This window comes from Tiliqua scincoides, chromosome 2, assembly GCF_035046505.1.
Source record: "Tiliqua scincoides isolate rTilSci1 chromosome 2, rTilSci1.hap2, whole genome shotgun sequence".
Taxonomy (NCBI): Eukaryota; Metazoa; Chordata; class Lepidosauria; order Squamata; family Scincidae; genus Tiliqua; species Tiliqua scincoides.
In genome coordinates, this window is record NC_089822.1 from 177,103,550 (window position 1) to 177,124,772 (window position 21,223).

Sequence of the window (21,223 nt, forward strand, 5' to 3'; positions counted from 1 at the left end):
TGTTTGTTTTTTGGTTATTTGCTTGGAGCCTTCAAAAAAAAACTGGTACCGGACCCAGAAGGATCCCAAGCAAATAACCTCACTTCATAGAATACTCCAAGCCATTGGATGCCAAGTACCCTGAAGTTAGTGGAACAGTGTCCTGAAGCTACAACAGAGAGCAGCAAACTTTACCAAACCCTGATTTTGAACCAGATAGGGAATTCCACCTGAAAGATACATTTTGGCCTAGACCTTAAGCTTAAGCTTTTGGTCCAATTGAAATGGATCTGAATCAACAACAGGCCCTGGTGCATGGCTGTGACATTATACCTGGAGACTTTGGTTACTGATACAGCACTGATATTGTTACTGCTCTCCGCTTACTTGCTGTATGGGTGTGGAGGACGGAGAAGACATAAGAAGAGCCCTGCTGCATCAGTCCAAGGCCCGTCTAGTCCGGCACCCACTTTCAAGCATCCAGATGCAATATTGCCCTTCCAGATGGAAATTCTATTTAGCACCCATTATAACTAACAGCCATTAACAGACCTAACCTTCCTAGATTTTAAAGCCATCAAAGCTAAAGTCAAGACTATATTTTGTAGCAATGTAGCATTTAATTCTGTAAATTAAATGTGTTATATGAAGAACAGGACAGTGGCTGGGAGAGTTCGTTTCATGGCAATGAAGCCCTGAATGCTTTCACACATGCATCATGGATGGTGGGGACTATGGGAAATGAATGAAACCAGACTGGGAAGGCATAATATAGTTCATATTTGCACATGCAGTTCACATTCTGCTATTGCCCAGGATTCATTGTTAATAAAACTTCTCTGAATTCAGAGGCTTGATACTAGCTGGTGTTAACTGGCATACACTCTGTCCCATTGACTTGCGTGGACCTTGATGATTTATACATTCTGGTTTGTGGACCTTGTCTTGCTCGTTTGGAGAGAAGAACTGGCACCTCTCGCAGCCGTGTTCAGTCACTCAGATAACTGTCTCAGCCAGCAATGTGATCAAGTGACCCAAAAGGACACAGGCGCTGCCAGCCACTGACTGATATCCTTGCCTCGCGACACACAGTGTTGTGTTTGTTTAGCTAGAAACTCACTCTGGGATTGATTTTTCCATAACAGATGGAGGGAAGAATATAGGCAGAGAGTAGGTGCCTGCAACAAACTCCCCAGCAGGACTAGCATTTCTTTGAGCCACACCCAGAAATAAACTGGAGGATAGGCTGAACTTCCCACATTCAAGCAATTCACAGGCATTTGGACCAACAACCAGCAGTAACCCAAGCCTTCCCCAAAGGAGAGGCGCGAGTCAGTGGCGTACCTAGGGAGGGTCCATGCTTACAAGTAACCCTGGGGGGCAGACTGGGGAGGCGCCACCATCACCTCAGCCATGCTGCCCCTAGGGCTGCCTCTGCCTGATGTCTTTCCTTCTGGAAGCCTTCTGAGGGCTGGAGAGGCCACATGAAGCCTCCCCAACCCTCAGAAGGCCTTCTAAGGCCTCTGGAGGGCCTGAAAACATCATTTCCGGTTTCCCCTTCATTTTTTGAAAATCCACTTGTTCTGTGTTCTATAGGTTTAAAAGAAGGTAGGTCAGCTTAAGTTTCTAATTAAAAATAATGTTGAATCAACAGTTAAAACCGTTCATAGTAGTTTAACATACAAATTTTACACCAAAGAAGTTCACATGACAAGGCTGCTACCATCCAGTGAACAAGAAACATTTACTTACACTGTAGCAGTCAAGGTATCCAAAATCTCTTTCTGCAGTCTTGGGCTCTTCCTGTAAATCTCCAGTAGTAGAAGAGCTTGATCATAGTTAGCACAATAAATTTTATAGGCATTTTCCATCTCCTCTTTGAGCTCTTGAAATAAAGCGCCTGCCATAGCAAAGTTACAAAATTTCTTCATATTGTATAAATTATTGTATTTATACAAAGTTATTCAGATTTCTAGGAGGAGCACCAATGGAAACACATGGAGTTAAGTTACTTCAGAGTATTCCTCTCTGAGTAGCTCTTTCTTGTCCCAATTCCCTGTCTCTTTTGTCTTATTCTCCACACGCCTTCTTTCAGGTTATCTAATCACTGCTCACTCTACACTCTCCCTTCAGTCTCCCTTTCTTTTGGCTCTTTGTTCCTTTCCTATCTCCCAGAATCCTTTCCTAGTCTTCCACCTGCCCCAATGTGAGGTTTTAATCCCAGCCAAACTGGCAGCTTTCTCTCACAAATGTTGGACTGCAAACTGTTTAGCAATTCCCTAAACAGTGAAACATTCCAAGCCATCACAGCAGCTTAGCCAATCAGTGTCAGAGGTTTCATTGCCACAAATACAAGGATATGTCCTTGTGTTTCCAACACAGATTTTATTCACCCTTGATTTTATTTTTAGGCATGTTTGTGTTTGAAAACATAGAAAATACACTGAGGAGCCACATCAAATTCCTACAAAACTACAACAAACAAAACAGAAGCTGAACCATAGATCAAACAATAGGAACTCATCTTTTGCTGTAAACACAAAAAGCAGCTTTCAGAAGAAGAGCATAGAGAGAGGCCTCTGGAGTCTGTCACTCTATGACATCTTTATTTTGACATCTGTCACCATCTGTCACCATATTTCTGTAGAACATGTTCATGTGGTTACATACTGTCAAGAATTAGGATCAATAGCCACTGCAGGTCATGCGCACGGAATAAGATCAAGCCAAAGAACGGGGTGTGAATTCCTTGGCAGTTCTCTCGCCAAAGGAGAAAGGATAGATGATAGAACTTGCATGTGCATGTGTGTGTGTCACAGTGCCCCTTAACATCTCCTTCCCAGTCAAGAATCAGTGACAGGTTATTGGATTGGAAAAGGAGGAATAAGCTACCATGTGAACATCCTTATATGATCAAACTCAGGGGACTAATCCATGCTGACTGTGGTGTCCCTTAGCCATCTGTGGAAAGCACTTATCCATAAGCAGTTCCTGTGCAGCTAAGAGACCATTTATGATTCAACACCTCAGCTCCCCCAAATTAGCACCCTAACCTGGCATAGTGCCAAATGACTAGAAAAGATCCAGGCAAAGTGATATCACCCACATAGCTGGATCATTGAAATGTTCTCCCAGACATGTGGGAGCTGTTCCTGGATCAGCTGGTTTCATGTCACTGGGAGAACATTTATAATGCACCTACATTTTCCCCACACAAAGCCGTAGCCTAAGGTAAAGGATCAGGAAGGCTTCCAGCCTGGAAATGAATGAATTGCTCTTGCGCAGTAGCTGTGTGAGTGACTCCTCCTTATGTACTATGAACTGGGTGTAGTCCTGATGAAGTCTTTGCCTTCCTAGCTCATCCCTTTCTATTCAGCAGCTCCTTTCATTCAGCATATGCAAACGTCTTTGCAGCCTGGCACAATGGTGTAGCAGGTGAAATCCTGCAATGGCTTTCCTGTTGAGGATGCTTTGAGGTATTAAATTAACCTTGCCTCAAATTATAAAAGTTTGTTCTCGGCCATGCAAACTTTTCAAAAGTAATTATTTTCTGCTTCTACAGTTGCCAGTTTGGAAGTTACAGGAATTATGAGTTAACACCAGAGGCAAATAACATTAAATCTGTTGACTTTGTTAATGGTTACCAAGTATGATTTTTCAACAGGCTGTTTTTGTTTTCCCTTTAAGATAAAAGAGTTCTCCAATGCATCACAGCAATTAGTATCAGTGCTAGAAATAAACTGGACTTAATATAGTACTTGATGCATACCACCAATTTAATAACATCTGCCCCCAAAGACCATATATAAGAGGACCATGTAACATTCCCAGTGCCTACTCACTGATGTTAAAGAGCTGCTCCTGGTGCTCCTGGTTCACCGTAGCTTCAAGTCCTTTCAGGACACGTCTGGAAACGCTCAGGACATCATCTATACCAGAGAACAGGCCTTCCAGGTCAATTTCAGGCAGCTGAAAGGCACAATAGGTTCATGCTCCAATTCCTTCACTGGGCTTAGCACATGCTCATACTTTCCAAGAGCAAGTAAGTGATTGCCCTTTGAACCAGGGCTGGCCCATCTATGAGGTCAGCTGATGAAGGCTGCATCAGCGGCAGATTGCAGGGGGTTGGCGAATTCAGGGTGCCTTTCACCCTAAGTGCGCCACTGCCACCACTACCACTACCTCCCTCCAATCCGCTGTGATGCAAGCTGCAATGATCGGCATCCTGCTCACCTGAGTGAGAAACACATCATTCCCCTCCTTAGCATTGCGGAAGAAATCTCAACCTCATTTTGTCTTTTCTACCTAAGGATCTAAATTGGAGGCTGATCAAATCAGACACTGGCACTTCCTTTACAGCCCAATCCTAACCTACCCCGGAGCAGGCAGGCCAGGATTGGGGCTGAAAGTGGCTCAGCCCAAGGCTAGGGGAATTTCTTCCCTTTACCCCAGGTAAAGCCACAGCAGCCCCAATACGGCTACTCGGATCTGCACCACCTCAAGAAGTAGTGCAAATCCGAGCAGCCCAGGACTGCCCCGGGCTGCCCAGGAACAGGGTTAAGATCCAGCATAACTGCCGGATCCTGGCCCCATCTCCCACTTCCCACCTGCCCCCGGGAATGCCCACCGCACGCCCTACCCCCCAAAATGCCTCCCTCTCACCTCCTCCCCAGCCTCCCCATACTCCCCCAGACCCCTGTGTCAGCTGAGCTCAGCCAACACAACTCACCCATCCTTTGGGGCCCACAGTGGCATGGGGAAGCCAGTGCATGTTTGGGTGCCAGCCTAATTCTGTTCTGAGTGGCACAAAAGTGCTTTATGGCACTTTTGAGATACTCTTGGGCCAGGTCTGGAGTGTGCCCTTAGGGCCAAATTCTATCCAATTTTCCAGTGCCAGTGCAGCTGTGCCAATGGGACATGTGCTCTATCCTGTAGTGGGGAGACAGTCACAGAGGCCTCCTCAAGGTATGGGAACATTTATTCCCTTACCTCAGGGTTACATTGCGGCTAAACTGGTGCTGGAAAGTTGGATAGGACTGGGCCCTTAGTCTGTTCTATCTCTCCTACCAGTCAATTTTAGTGGATGTCCCTTGGTTCTGATGTTGCACAAGAGGGGAAAGAATGTCCACCCCTGTCCATCCCATGAAAGAACTTCCCCTTATCCATCTGGTAAAGTCCCTGCTAAGACCTGATATTCTACTGCAACATGCCTCTCACTACAGACTGATAACCATCACAGAATCCTTTACTCTGCCCCAAGCTCTGAATTTAATTACAAGCTTTCTTAATTCCCCTGATGCATGTTGTTCATGCAATTTGGGGTTCCGTGTGGTGGATGGTAAACTTTTGGTGCACAATTCACATTCCTCATTTCAACATGTAACTGTTCTTAAGGTCAGGGTCTCTCTCTCTCTCACCTGCTTTTTCTGAAGATGGTTATGGATGTCTGATATGCACAGCTGGAGATTATGCACGTAAGAAGTCTCTGTGTTGATGAGCTCATCCACAGCTAGTTGTCGCTTGTACTCATCTTTGTTGAGCCATTTAACGTCTTCATATATGGGGTCTTCAGTCTCTGGTGTCTCCTTGTCCAGCACGTCTTCTGTGCTGTCATCTGCCATGGCAGAACTGTTAAGAGAGAGGGAGACAGATGTGGGCTTCAACCAGTTCTGCACGTAAGCAGAAAATAACATTCTGTAACATGCTCTATATGAAGAGGCCCCTGAACATGGTCTGGCAACAGCAATTGGTGCAGGATGTAGAAGCCATTGTAGTTACTGGAGTTCAGCAGTTTGATTCTATTGGACCAGTCCTTCAGTGGTTGTGCTGGCTGATGGTGTGCTTCCAGAACCAATTCAAGGTTCTGCTTATGAGCTTTAAAGCCCTTTGTGCCTTAGGACCAGGCTACTTCAGGGACTTCCTCCCACCATATATGCCAGGTTGCTCCCTGAGATCTTCAGAGAGGGTCTTTCTGCATGCACCGCCCAGTTGGAAGTAAGGGTGGCGGCAGCAAAAAATAGGGCCTTCTCTGTGGTGGCACTGCAGCTGTGAAACTCCCCCCCCCCCTTGTGGGACTTAAGAACTGCCTCCTCCTTTGAGGTGCTCTGATGCGAAGTAAAAACATGTTTGTTTCAGTTGGCATTTACGCTGTAATTGGGAGGTTTATTGTACAGTAATTGGGTGCTTTATTGCTTTTACCACTGCTTATGGCCACCTTTTATTAATGACATCTGTTTTGAGTCTTTCACTGCTGCATTTACTGTTTTACTATTTATTGCCGCCTTTTGTCATTTTATTTTATCGCTGCTCTATTGCCTTCTGCTTCTCACTGTTTACTGCTGCTTTTGATGGCTTTTACGGTTGTTTGCTGTTTTTATGTGTTGGAGGCTGTTTTAATGTTCATTTTTATAGTTTATGGTGATTGTATATTTAGTTAACCACCTTGGGTGACCACAGTGTGGGGGAAAGGTGGGGTATAAATGTATTAAATAAATACATTCCAGCCCTACAATTCTGTGGGGCATTGTCTCCACTTATCTTTGACGTGAGATGATTGCTATTGTGTATACTCATCTAATTCACAAAGATAAGATAGTTGCCCAAACAATTAGGTTAGCCTAGATGTCCATTATAGCATAGATGTTAGAAGCAGAGGTAGCATCAGGCAGTGGGACTGGCCAAGGCCCGTATCTCTTAGAACACTGGTGCTTAATATTTCTTGGGTCATGGACACCTCCAAGAGTCTGATGAAAGCTATGGACCACCACCACCCCCTGCCAAAAAAAAAAAAAAATGCACATAAACACATACACACACAAAATGTTTGCACTCAGTTTATGAACCCCCTGAAGCCCAGGTTAAGAACTTGGCGATATCACCCATTGAACTCTTGGTAGTGGTGAGAGCAGTAGTCATGAAGAGTAAAGGGTGGATGGTGGGTGCTATGGAGGGCCAGTGCAGCCTTTGCCCAAGGACTCCCAACAACCTGGCACTGGTATTGACTACAAGTTTGAGCAGTGAACCAGGAAGTTCCTTATTCCCATTGTGCCTGTGCCCTGGGTGAACTAGGTGACCTTAGCTAAACAATACTCAGTGAAATCCTGAGACAAGCTTCTTTCTCTGAGCTTGACCCCATTCAAAATATAAGGATAACTTGTAAGGACCAATGAGGAAGTCACAAGGGCAGGATGGGAGGAAGGACAGAAAAGGAGGATAGAATTTCTGTTTTTCCCCTCCCTTCTTCACACTTCCCTCTTAAGAGCTCTGAGACTGCAGACTCATGCGCCTAAGTACATACACACAATGACCACTGGGTCTTCACAATGCATTCATTGTTGAAGGATGGGAGAGAGCACATTCCTCCTTCACTTTATAACATGATTAACATAACACTTTCTAGACAGCTCTCAGTTTAACAAATCTTTTGCTGAAAGTCTAACTTGCACCAAATCCTTCTCTTAAGTCTTAAATAAATTGACAGTGGATGAACTCTGCTTTCTTCAGAACAAGCCTGAAGACATGGAGAACAGTCTCAAGCCTCCTGAACCTCTTAACATCCTAGTGCAGGGGTGCTCACACTTTTTTGGCTCGAGAACTACTTTGAAACCCAGCAAGGCCCGAAGATCTACCAGAGTTTTTTTTACAATGTTCGCACCATCATAACATATAACATTTATGTGTACAATGTATGTTGGTGTACCTTGAGCCCCACTGAGTATAACAGGACTTACTCCTGAGTAGACATGCCTAGGATTAGGATGTGAGGCTGCAATCCTAGCCACACTTACCTGGGAGTAAGCCCCATTGAGTACAATGGGCCTTACTCCCGGTGTTTCCTCCCAGAGACACCTGAAGGGGGGGTCGGCACTCTGCGATCTACTCATTTTGCCTCGCAATCTACCGGTAGATCGCGATCCACCTATTGAGCACCCCTGTCCTAGTGGTTCCCAAACTGTGGGTCAGGACCCACTGGTGGGTCATGACCTGATTTTTGATGGGTCTTGTAAGTTTGATGGAAATATCACGTAACTAACTGCCTCAAGCCCTGAAGCTGATCAAAAATCAGATAGCTGCTAACTGACCTGCAAGGAGCTGAGCTCCTGCAGTTTGCAAGCACGTGTAAATTTAGGGAGATAAATGTCTGAGGGTCTTTTTCTGGTTATAATTACTTGTAAATACATAAATAAATAAAACATTTCTTTTTAGATCTCCTTTTTTAAAAAGTCTGGTAAACCTAGGTGGGTTTGCGTCAGTGTCATTTTAAAAAGTGGCTCCGGGTGCTAAAAAGGTTGGGAACCACTGTCCTATACAATAACCCAACTCAGTGATGAGGCCTAAGGAAGGAAGAGTTCCAGTTGTCTACAGATCTGACCATGCAAGAAAAGGCAATACCAGGAAAGTCAAACGTCTGTTTTCTCTTGCCAGGAATCAGGCCAGAGAGGTGTGCACCACTTCCAAGTTGAGCACAGATTATACACAGTCACACATACACACTGACTTCTTTTCAAACTGAAAAGTAGCTAAGGGAAGCTGGAATCTCATGGGGTGGTTAAGTGCTATTTAACAGTTTCTCATCAGCCCACGTTCCTGTTCAAAATTGCCCCTTTGTTTCCCTCTAAGGGAAAAAGATTTGGAACAGTGTATTGGAAAAAACAGCTGGGGAATGATTCTGAGTTGAAAAACAGGCCAAGGAGAAAAGATCTATGAGCTCCACCATAGTACTCTAAGAATCCAACTTCATGCAGTATCTTTTTCCACTAAAACAAATCAGTGGAAAGTTTTATACATGACTGCATGTTGCATGTGACTTGGCTCTGTGAAGAACTGTGAACACTCTAGAAGAGCATTGTATACTTGCTAATCATTACTGTACTACTATTAGACAGCTCATGCAGAGGTCTGACGCAAAACTGATTGATATAGTTAACTGGCATGGTTTTCTCCCTTCAAATATGTATTTGCATAAAACTGACACGAAAATATTGGACACCAGGGCATGGCTGATTAACACAAAACATTTCCCCAAGATGCCCATGGAGCAGTTTGGGCTGTATCATTCAAAATGTCACCCTTGAATGAAATGCTACAATACTGCGTATATTTTAGAAATCAACATAGAGAAGATTTTGTTGCTTGCCTGGGGTAGTGAGATAATGTTCAACAGTTCGTTTTATTTTATTTTTCACATCAGCCACTCTGTAGTCACTCTATACATTCTGAGATGCTTCATTTTGAGGACACAAGCTCTGGCATTTTAGATAGCAGAACAAGCCCATTTCCCTTTCAGCAGATAAGAGTTCCAGCAGCCAAGAATATTGATAACTAGAAATGTTCAAATTAACAAACTCCTCAGTTCTGCAAATGGCTCTGCAGTCTACAGCTCACTAAATAGCATTTGCTACCATCTTTTTTCCTGTCTTATTCTGAGAGAGGGTGTAATGTAATCTGATCTCTCCAAGAGGGCTGACCAGTTTGCAATTAAATTACACAGGCTCCCCATCTTAAATTCTGTATCTAAAACCAAAAACAATGACTTGGACCAAGTTAACAATGCCTATCTTAAAATATAATTAGCCTTCATTTTTTTGTTGTTTTGATTTTTGTTTTGAATATCTAAACCACAGGAGTTTGTGTAATTCCCCCCCCCCCCACAATGTTCATCAAAAGTTACTGCCTGTGAATGTGACTCTGTGTTCTTACACATTATTATATTTTAATGTAGCAACACAATTTTAAAGTCTATTTCCCTTTTAGATTCTAACCATTAAGAATTTAATTTCATCACATTCCTGTGATTTTTGGCGCTGCTTGTTATATCTTTGATTACCGTTATTTAATCCTGTAGTTTCTCCAACAAACTTGGAGCAACATAAATTCTCTCGCAACCCATTTTATTCTCACAACAACCCTATATAGTAGGCTAGACTGGGAGAAAATGAGAGCCAAATCCGATCCAGTTTTCCAGGGCCTGTGGTGAGGAGGCAGTCACAGAAGCCTCCTCAAGGTATGGGAACATGTGTTCCCTTACCTCAGGACTGCATTGCTGCTGCACCGGTGCTCGAAAGATAGGGTTGGGCCCTGAATCTCCAAGGTAATCTACAGTGGAGATTTTAACCAGTCCTTATTCCTCATCTTTGTCCAACTCTCATTTGTTTATATTACTACTAGTAAACCTAGCTTACACTCTGAAAGTATGACATACTAGGATGACAATATTTAATCAATTAATGAATCAGAGTAACTAATTGATTAAAATGTATTACAGCCTAATCCAGTGGTTAACAAACTATGAGCTGTGGCTCTCTGGGGAGCCATGGAAACTACCCAGGTGAGCCACAGAATCCTTGTGAAAACCAGCCTCCCTATACAATGTATAGGATTGTTGCCCTAATGGTGAGCAGTGGCCAATGGTCCAGTAGGTCAAGGGAGCTGTGAGTCAAAAAGGTTTGGGAACCACTGGCCTAATCCTATCCTCCCTGGCATCACTGGTTACAGCAGTGCCAAATGGCTACCACTGTATCCACAGGGCCAGGGAGACCGCCAAGTTCTCCTTGGAGGAAGGAGAAAACCCCAGGCCCTGCAACGGGTCTGCTTGAGTCTGCACCAGCTATTTTGCCAGTGCAGACTAGAGAAGCCCCGTGATGGGCTTTGTAGCCCCACATAGGGCACAGGATTCCAGTCCCACCCCCTCCTGGGCCATTCCCTCCCCCCATTCCACCTTCCCCCCAGCATGGAACACTTCCCTCCCCATCCCCAAAAGCTGCACCACTGCTTCTACTTACCCCTGGCAGCTTTTCATGGGCATCCTCATGGTACTGAGGCCCAGTTCCCTTCTCCCCAGGTGCCTACAAACATCCTTTATGGCACATTTGCGACACCCAGCGGCGTTGGTGTGCTTGTACCACCAGCGCTTGAGCTCTTAGGACTAGGCTCCTAATCTCCTAGCAAAAATCCCACAATTAATTGGGCAGCACATCCTGTTAAAATTATTATTAATAATTAACTAATAAAACCTGCAATTAGCTAGTGCCGTTTTAGAACCGGCAGACTCCCCTTTCTCACACACAAGAAGAAATGCCTCTTCTAAATTGCCATCTACTTCAACACATATGTATCTTCTAAGGGCCAAATACACAGGATCTGAGAACTTCAGCAGTCCCTAAAATAGAGCAACTGTCATTTAAACTCCTTTAGGAGAAGTGTTGCACAAGTTGCTAACTTTTCTGTGTTGTTTCAGGCAAGGGGGCACAGTAAGGAAAACTCAGTCTCGAAAAAATTGTTCCTTTAATTCTTCAATGCTTTCTTGCTTTCTGTTTATTTTTGGTCTCCTTTCGTCTCCTTTCTCTTTTTCATTCTGCTCTCCCTTTCCACAAGGGTCAACAACTTCTCAAAAACAAACATAAAAAGGATGATAACTAAAAGGCCATAGCACCACCCCAAACAAAAAAATGCCTTTAGAATTTATTACAGGGAGAAAAATATTTTACTTTTAACAGTTCTGTGCAAAACACGTCTATGTATACAGAGCTTTACTACATAAGAAAAGGAGACCCATTGTATTCTTGTTCAAGAATGTCACAAAAGAATATTTCAAGAAGAAAAAAATCATCAGTTCCCCACAGAAAGGGAAAGATGACCTGAACAGGGATTAAGGTTGCTGGTTTTGTTTTTTTAATTAAAACAAAAAAAATCAAAGTAAACATGTATTTCAACCCTAGACAGAAGAAGTTCACAACTTGCAAATAAGTTTTTAAAACCTTTTTTTTTTTAAAAATGTAAATCTTCACAAAATTGTTGCAGGGGGAAAGGGTAGGCTTGCTGATGTTTGCCATGGAGAAACCACTTTGCACAGAGCGGCACACATAGTTAAAATGGATGTGCTATCCAGGCAAAATATTTTTTCTAATGACAAATTTTCACTCTAAATACATGTTATATTCTAAGCTCTGTGCCAGTTTGTTTTGCACATCCATAATGTGGGGTTATTCTTATCCAATTGCTGTAGTTGATCAATTGCGTTCACTGCAGGCTACGGCAAAAGACATGAATTCATTGAATCTAAAGGAGGAAAAACAGATGGCTCCTATAGAGAAGTTTCCTTTCACTTGAATAATTTAACACTATTTATTAATGCAACAGAGAGGCAGCAAACAGAAAGCTGGAGCCCTTGTTCTCCTCCCCTGGTATTTGGACACCAAAGCTAACCCAAGAAATGCAATATTTTTGAGTGTTTTGTTTTAGTTGCACCCTACTATGCTTATGGAAATGCAAATTAGAACAATATCAGGGCATGTTGCAAGAGCACATGATAAACTGTCTTACTGAAACTCAGACGTTCAGTCCCTGAATGGGTAACTCCCTGAGAACCCCAGGTAAGCTACCTTGAGTTCCATTGTGAAAGAAAGGCAGGATATAAATAAAACAATAAAAGGACAAATTTTTCCATTTCTCAGATATCAATCTATTTTATACAGACAGAAACCCCAGAATGCTTAAGTGTGTGATGCTATGACTACATCATTATCCTTCAGGATGCTCAAGCTGTTGCCTCTTGACTACTCCACAGCAAGTGCGCCTTCTTGGCAGCCACAAACTGTTCTCCAGTCTCAATCTATGGCTTCTAGTACGGATGCCTGAAGAGACTCAAATGCATTCAGGTCCATTCACAACACTCACCATGACAGAATTTGAGAGTCCCATTCCAGAGGGTGACCAAGCTCCAAAAAGGAGAACTTTAAGGACTCTGAGGGAGACAAAAGTTGCACAGAGGCCATTTCTTCCCTCACAATGTTTCAATGAGGCCAAACAACAATACTTGCAATAGGATTCTTAAAGGAACAGGAACTCTACCTTTTAAATCATGGTCACCCTATTTGGCACATACCAAGAATTGCTGCTTTTTCTTCTGACGAGTTGCTGTGCCTTTAACAGTAGCATTATAGAGAAAAGTTCAAGGGGTGAAGTGATTGTGAAGATGAACTTTACCTGCTGAATGTCTGCCTGTCATTCAATTATTACAGATGTGCGCCACTTAACGTTCTTCTATCCCTGTTGCTATGCGATTAGATTGTTAAGTGAACATTCAGCCCAATCTAGTGCCTTTGTTTTGTAAACAGACACTCCCTGCCAGAAACTAGCTGGTTGTACAGGCTACTGGAGATAGATTGCCTCTTCTTTGCATTAAGGGCCTCTTTGTTGTGTAAGCAGACACCCTGCTACAAACTATGGGAGTCCTGACTGCCTCATTACTGACTGCCTCATCAAAGCCTCTTTGTTGTGCTTTGACCACCGTCATATATGCGATCCGTTGTTAAGTGTGTGTGTTACCCTGCACATGCCTGATCTTGTCTGATCTCTGAAGCTTAACAGGGTCAGGACTGGTTAGTACTTGGATGGGAGACCGCCTGGGAATACCAGGTGCTGTAGGCTTATACCATAGTCTTCCGAGACTGAAGGTTGCCAGCCATGTTAAGTGGAAGGTTGTTAAGTGGCAGATGCCTGTATGGACACAGGAACATAGCTGGGGGTAAAAAACTCTAAATACAACTCTCATCACTGTAGTAACACAAGAGCAACATAATGTGCCAGTTGTACTTTGTCTCCCTCTGCCAACAGCAAAAGTTGGCCTTTGACTCCACAAACACAGTCCCTTTGTAATGAAGACAGATGGCAAAGCATAGTCCCCTTTTTATTTTCCATACAATCATCCTGGACTTGCACACTGTTGTTGCTTTATGTCAGTCCCTTGATTTCTTCCCCAGATTTGAACCACTTTCCCTTCTGGTTGATCCAGACTGGTAGCTATAGTTGGAGGGATGACACATTTGCATTGTTGGGGAACACAATGAGGCTCGGGAACTAGTAAGTGTATGTGTCTAAAACTAGTCCAGTAATCAGGAAACATCTAAATGATGATACTGCTGCTGCTTCTCTGCTTGATTCCAGAACACAAAAAAAGCTCTACAGAATCCATGCCCATGATCCAGTGATCACGTCCATGATCTTTATCAAGGTCCATGATCCTGCTTCCTACAGTGGCCCATGACATGCCTCTGGAGAATTCAAAAGCAGAACAGGTAGATAAATAGCCCTCACTTTCTGTTGTTCCCCAGCAAATAGTATTCAGAGGCATAGTGAATTGAACCAGAAGGTAGCAAATAACCATAATGACTAGTAACCTGTGATAGACGTGCTCTCCATGAGTACGTCTAATCCCCTTTAAAAGACATTGAGACTCATTCTCGCCATCACATCACATCTTGTGGCAGTGGATTCCAGAAAAGAAACATGAAGGAATACTTCTTTGTTTTGTCTGTATCAAATCTCCTGCCAAGCAATTACATGGGATGACTCTGGCTTCTAGTATTAAGGGAGAGGTTCTCTCTCTCCACTCCTCATACCATGCATTATTTTATAAAACCTTATCGCATCTCTTCCCCACACCCTGTTAGTCACGCTTTCACTCAGTCAAAAAGCCTGAAATGTGCTAGCCTTTCCTCACTGGGAATGTGCTCCAGGCTCCTGATTGCTTTGGGTGTCCTTTACTGCATCTTTTCCAGCTCCAATATATGCAGGGCTGGCCCATCCATGAAGCCAATGGAAGCAGTCACTTCATGCAGTAGTTGGATAAGAGGGTCCACCCATTTCTGTATGCTTACCTGCCTCCTCTGTTCCTCCTCCTCTTTCCACTCCCTAAACTGGAAAAGGAGAGGAAGGGGAAATGCAGAAGGGAGGAGAATGCTGAGCTAGAGCATTGGAGAGTGGGAGGAACAGACATGCATCATTGCATCAGGGGCAGCATTTGGCATGCCAGCTGAGGTGTCAGGAGGTTTTGGACTGGCCCTGCCCTGTTGAGACCAGAACTGCACAGCATATTTCAAGTGTGACTGCCCCTTATACTTGTTTATGCCTTTGTCATCATGGTTATTGTGATCAAATAACGGCACAATCCTAACCCCTTATGTAACTGCTTTCCAGCACTGGCATAGCAGTGCCAATGGGACGTGTGCTGCATCCTGCAGTTGGGTGTCACTCACGGAGGCCTCCTCAAAGTAAGGGAATGTTTGTTCCCTTACCTCAGAGCTGCATGGCCCTTATGTCAGTGCTGGAAAACACAGACATAAGGGGTTAGGATAGTGCCCTAAGGTACTCAGTTGAGGCAGGGGGATTAATTACAGTGTCCCAAATCTGAGAATAATAATGCTTACTATTTCAACCTCATTTTTCAGAACAAAGAGAGCCTCTATTGTCGTGTTCCCCTCCTGCAGGCAGAATGCTGATTTCTGATAGAAAGGAAGCCAGCTCATACTTTCTATTGGGGGTTCTCTTCAATGCTCATTTCAGAATAAAAGCAGGAGAAACACAGGCAAAATGCTTCCCCCGGAGTTGCATCATCAGGGCAAAATGCTTGAAAGAAAGTCTTAAAGGTAAACTGCTAACTTGGCACTGGCTCTCATCTACCATATGAAATGCTGTTGATTTTGAAGCACCTGTCAAGGACTGAATCTATAAAGGCCACAGGAATCATACTTAGTAATGTATGCAGTTATGGCCCTGGACCCGTGACGTCCTGGGGTGCAAGTCCGCAGTGCTGCCCCACCTGCGCATCACACTACCCCCCCCGCCTGGATACATACCAAGCTGCATGGAGCCTTGCGCAGCGTTCAGTATCACTTTCTGAGGCTTCCGACATAGTCTTAAACAGTACTTCCAGTACAGCTTAAGTCCATGTTGGAAGCTTAAGAAGGTTTTTCAAGCGGTCCCAAATGCTGCACAGGGATTCACTTGCCCCCGGAACGGCTCTAGAGGGCAGGTGGAGGTGGCGGCAGCACAGTGGGTGCAGCATTGCTGTTCCACAAAGCCCATGGGCGCAGTGCCTGGGCTTTTGCCCCTCGCCCCAGGCCCGCCACTGAATGTATGCACATTATTGTATTATATTAGAGACACAGCTGGCATCAGGGGTCAGCCAACTGGGACACTGGCCAAGGGTCCAAGGCCATCCAAGGCCCACAATCAACCCCAAGCCCCCAGCAAGAAAGAGGGTGCCCACTGAGAACTGCTCCAAGTCACTACCACACACCATCAAGGAAAGCCTTCTCTAAACCCTCATGGGGGCTTACCGTAGTGGCAGACATAGTCTGAAGCTCCTTCTGGCAACTGAAATGGCATCTGCCACCCTTGTTTACCTATACTCATAGTACAATGCTCCCATCCCTGTCACCATATCCAGTGATGCACCAGCAGGGCATTGCATTAGAATATGGCAGATGCCACTACAGCTACCTGATATTCTGTGGTATTGAGTGGGCCTGTCCCAACTGAATCTGGCCATGGGCTTGCTGCTAGCACTCATGATAGATATTTGTACCTTGCCTTTCCATTATGAAAAATTATTTCCAAATTATATCCAAGGTGACTCACTAAAAACATGCCAATAAACATCGTGACACTGTAAAACAGTAAGAAAGTGAAGGAAAACATTTGGGCAGAGCAGACTGTCTAGGCTGGATGGGAATGTGAAATGGAAACATCTGTTGCAGCAATTTTCAGCAACGTTGTGGAATTAGGGCAAACAAAGTCTATGATCCTATACTGTACACAGTTTCTTGGGAGTGAGACCCACCTGACACAATAAGACTTACCTCTGAGTAAACACACTGTGCTGTGCTGTAAATGACTGAACTGAAGTTTATTCATATGTTGCATGCCTGATAGAAATCATTTTGATGATCTCCTAGGAGGACTGTGGCTACTCTGAAGCCTTCCTATTTTGGAGAAATCTGGGGTGATGTTTGTAGGTGAATATCCTACCACAGAAGGTGGAAGGTCGGAGAGAGGAGGTACAGGTTGAGTCTTGGTATCCATGAGGGTTCCATTCCTAGAACCCATGTGGATACCAAAAATCATGTTAAAGGAAATCCATTTAAAAAACAATGACCCTTTGCTACACAATTTAAAAACAGCCTTACTGACCTTTATAATGCAGGATGGAGGCATCAGGCAGACAATTAGTCTTTCTCCAGATGCTTAGAAAAGCTTCACTCTGAGGCTGTGGCTCCTCCTTTCACTGGGAGCACAGCATGGGGAAAGAATGCAAATAGGAGGTGAAAATCACTTACATTCTTTCATGTGCTCAGGGGGAAGGAAGTGGTCACTTGTATCGGAGTGAAGCTGTTCTAAGTGCCTGGAGAGAGAATGATTGATGGATTATCTGCTGGCTGCTCTCTCCCACATTAATAAGGCTACTGTTAAATGACTTTTTTTTCTTTAATTTAAAGGGTCCTCATTGCATTGAGATAAAACTGCAGGTGAAAAATTTGTGGATAATTAGGTTATACCTGCATAGTATACCCCTGGGGGTATACCCCTGGTATATATCCCCTGGGGGCTGGGGATAAGAATAGGTTCTCAGTTTGGCTGTACTTGTCGTAAGAGGCGACTAAACAGCCACTGGGTAGATGGAACTCGTCAGCCTGGGAAGGCAGCTCATCTGAGAGAAGGAAAACTCTGATCCCAAACTTCCACTGCCTTGTGGCTACATCCAGTTATGGAAAAGGCTTCAGGAGTCAACCTTGAGGCAAAATCCGGAGCCGGAGTCCCTGAGGCAGTTCATGGCTGAACACAGTCACGTTCTGGCAACTCCTACGACGCCGCTGGAACCAATCGTATTGGCCTCTGCCTTTCCATTGGACCATTTCAGCGATGTGGAGAGGGGGGATTTGCTGCATGGGTAACAGCCTATCCTCCATACTTACTTTACCCAGGCTTCGCGCACTGGAGAGGACACTCTGTTCCAGAACCATCATTCAGAGCGTGACACCATAGTCTTCCGAGACTGAAGGATGCCAACAACTGCATAGTATAATGGCTAAGAAATTTCACAGATCTAGAGTCTAGGCTGACAGAGCATCTGCACCATTGTTGCATTCTGGGAACAATTAGAAATTCTTCCACTTGTGGCTTTGACTCTCACTGGGCATTGTGACCTAGCAATCTTACAGGGGCAACAAGGGCAAGAGATGTACAACCAGCACTAAATTTCACATATTGATTCAAATTAACTTGTCAATTCTTTGGTGGCAGCCCAAGAGCAAGACTTGAAGTGAATAATTGTGGCAGGACTGTGTAATGGAAGATCAGAAGATCATCAGGTGGATGAAGTGGTGGTGACAGTGATTCCATGTTTTGACAGCTGGCTGACAGCTCTGGGAAGGGCAGGGCTGGCTCCACAGCTGTAATCAATCAAGGCCAATGGAGACCTGGATGGACACCTGAGATTCATGTGACCTTGATGGGACTTTGAATGGACATGGACTGAAGAGATGGCTCACCCGAGCCTAATTTGGACTTAACAAGGGGCTGCAGGATAAAAGGTAGCTTCAGAAGGAGCAAAGGCCTGACCAGAGGGACCTGACCAAGAGACACCCTGACCCCGACCTACAGGACGCGGACGGACCAGGACCCACAAGAGAAGGGGACTACCAGGACTCTGCTGGAGGACTCTGCTACAGAGGAAGGGACTCTGCTGCAGTGGACCTGCTTCGGGAAGGATTGAACTGCAGAAGACTGGACTGTGCTTTGGAGACTTGATTGGACTTGGACTGGAGGCTTTGGACCTTTACCCACTAAGTTAAGTGGAGTTTTGGGGAGGGAAAGCCTCTGGACAAGAGGACTTGCAGGGAATAAGTGTTTATTCCCTAATAAATAAATTCCCTAATAAATAATAAATTCCCTAATAAATGTAGCAATAAATTTGGTTAATTGCTATAGATAAGGAGTTCTGTGTTCATTCCTTCACACACCACAGCTGTTGTTTCTAGAGATAAGGATGTGTTAATTAGCCAAAAAGCAGGTGAAGGGAGTTGGAAAATTAGGATAGGACATATTGGCGTAGTCAGCAGGATAGGGAAAATCTGATAGGACAGACCATACCCTTGATCTTGCGACAGAGAGGTGCTGGTCAATCAAGATACATAAGGCAAGGTAGTACCTGTCTTACTGAAGTGCACTGTAAATTTGGACAAGTCACTTGTCATCTGTATACCTGTGAGCCAACTTGCTATTATTAGGCCTCTAGCAAATTCAGTCAACATATAGCAGAAAAAAAGGAAGGAAGATCCAATCCTATCCAACTTTCCTGAGCCAATGCAGTCGCAATGCAGCTCCAAGGTAAGGGAACAAACATTCCCTTATCCTGAAAATGCTTCTGTGACTACCCTCCCTGCAGAATGCAGTGCATGCCCATTAGTATGGCTGCATAGGCACTGAAAATTTGGATAGGATTGGGCCCTAATTTCTTTAAGTTCAAGGAAAGAACATCCAAGACCTAGCTACATGTTCAGCAAAAGCACATAGTGGAGACTTCCCATGGTACCACTTCACCATGGCAGATGTCATGATGGAGTACTCTCTCCTACATCACAAAAACAAAACACACACACGCACACACACACACCCTGCCTGCAGAAACCTAGCATGTCAGGTAGGATTGTTGTATTCTTTCTTACAGGAGTTTTAATGTGGGGAGGGGATCATACAAACATATGTTCTCCTACCTACATTCTGAAGTGTTAAAATCCCAAAAGAACAAGAATACCTGCTTGTCAGAACAGTAAAACGCCTGTAAATGTAAAACACCTCACAGAAACCAGGAAGGAGCCTAGACAATGCATAGTTACCATCAGTACCTCCTGATGGAGTCCCGTCTCAGAACTCGAGTTGCCACTTTTTTCTTGGCATGGCTCCTCTGTTGTTAATAGTGAAGTGATAGGCAGAAATTCAACAGGTGACACTGTCCCTATCACTGCAGCTCCATGACTCAACTGTATCTGCTGAATGCCTGTATGTTGTGAAGCTGCTAAATGCGCAAGAGCTTGCCAGAAAGTTAAAGCTGGCAAACTTTATGAGAATCATGGGCATGATAGATTTCCTTTGTAATAGGGAGTCTATTCAGAGTGCGATACCATAGTCTTTCGAGACTGAAGGTTGCCAACAACAAGGGAGTCTCCTTCTGCGAGAGGCACCTGCTCCTTCTCCCCCACCCCCAAGTCTGTGGAATCTGCACAATCTGGAATGTGGTTATGTAACCTTTCCACTCATCCATGCAAGAAGCAAGACAGCAGTCCCTGATTAATGGCTGCTCCGTAGATTTTGCTAACCACACACATTTCCAAGGGCTTGGCCCCTGTTGAAGAAGAACTCCACTGTCAGCAGAGCAGTTGCTCTCAAATTCTTCTATTCCTTGCCTATTAATTCTTACCTGCTAATTAGCCAGAGACTTCAAGGCTGTTCAGGTTGTCGCTGCTGCTGCTGCTGCTGCTGCTGCGGCCTTTAAGGGAGTTAATGATAAACCCATGCTGTTCCAGTTTCATTGACACAACCTGTGTGGGCAGAAAGGACCGGCCCACTCAGCTGCGTGTGTGTGTTTGTGAGTCAGGCCCAGCTCTGCTCTGCCACTGCCGTTCTCTCCGCGGGGCTGTTTATTGCAGCAGCGTCCAAAGGAGATGAGTGTGCCTGCGCTCAGCACTCCCTGTGCCGCAAAACACAGCCAAAGCAACAAATGCCGTGGCAGCAGGCCAGCTGTGGAGAGTGCTGGATGAAAGCAGAATGCAAACTGCCTGGGGAACCCAGTAACCAGGGCTGACAGGGAGGCAAGCTGCAGGAAAAAACAAAACACCTTCACAAAGTGGGAAAATACGAGGGGAGGGGCAGATAGCACAGGCCAGAAATCATGGCTCAGCTGACCAAATGTGACACGTTTGCCACATTTAAGTCCAGGGCATTTTCAATGCCTGTTTACACTAAACGGCAACTGCTCCGCATGATCCAGTGACAACATCCCTGGGCAGCTTCATTTGTTTTTATTAACAAGCATGGTCTCTGGCATTATGACAGCCATGAGCAAACAAATGGCCTGTCCTCAGATTGCCAGGCCTGACAGGTGGGCACATAAGTTCTCCCCTGGGACTGATTCCTGAGCATTCAGTAATTACACATTTTTGCACCGTAACAGCCCCAAATCAAAACAGATTTGATTGGGAAGGCGCACAAATTGTACCGGTAGATGAGGTAGGTCGAATGTTTAATTCATGTTTATTAAATTTTCACATCTTGATCATCACACTCAGGGAGGAATGACTCCAAAAAAAACACACACAACAGCAGCCAGCCAAGCTTCTCAGACTTGACAACACAGCTTTATCATGGCCTAGTTCTCTCAGTAGCTTTCTTTATGGGAGTGTGCCTG

General features: G+C 44.5%; 1 protein-coding gene across 2 annotated transcripts in view; it reads right to left on the reverse strand.

Moving 5' to 3' along the window:
* The window catches only part of ARHGEF37 (Rho guanine nucleotide exchange factor 37), a 37,283-nt gene extending 16,704 nt beyond the window's left edge, over nucleotides 1-20,579 (reverse strand). The window contains exons 1-4 of one of the 2 annotated variants that reach the window (XM_066614164.1): nucleotides 20,237-20,579; nucleotides 5,397-5,607; nucleotides 3,822-3,948; nucleotides 1,732-1,879 (exon numbers count right to left, since the gene is read on the reverse strand). In XM_066614164.1, the coding sequence (XP_066470261.1) occupies nucleotides 1,732-1,879; nucleotides 3,822-3,948; nucleotides 5,397-5,600 (479 nt within the window). In that variant the 5' untranslated portion in view covers nucleotides 5,601-5,607; nucleotides 20,237-20,579. Of the gene's footprint in view, nucleotides 1-1,731; nucleotides 1,880-3,821; nucleotides 3,949-5,396; nucleotides 5,608-20,236 lie in introns of those variants that run through there. The other variant, XM_066614165.1, reaches the window with a different exon arrangement.
* Nucleotides 20,580-21,223: the final 644 nt, after the last annotated feature.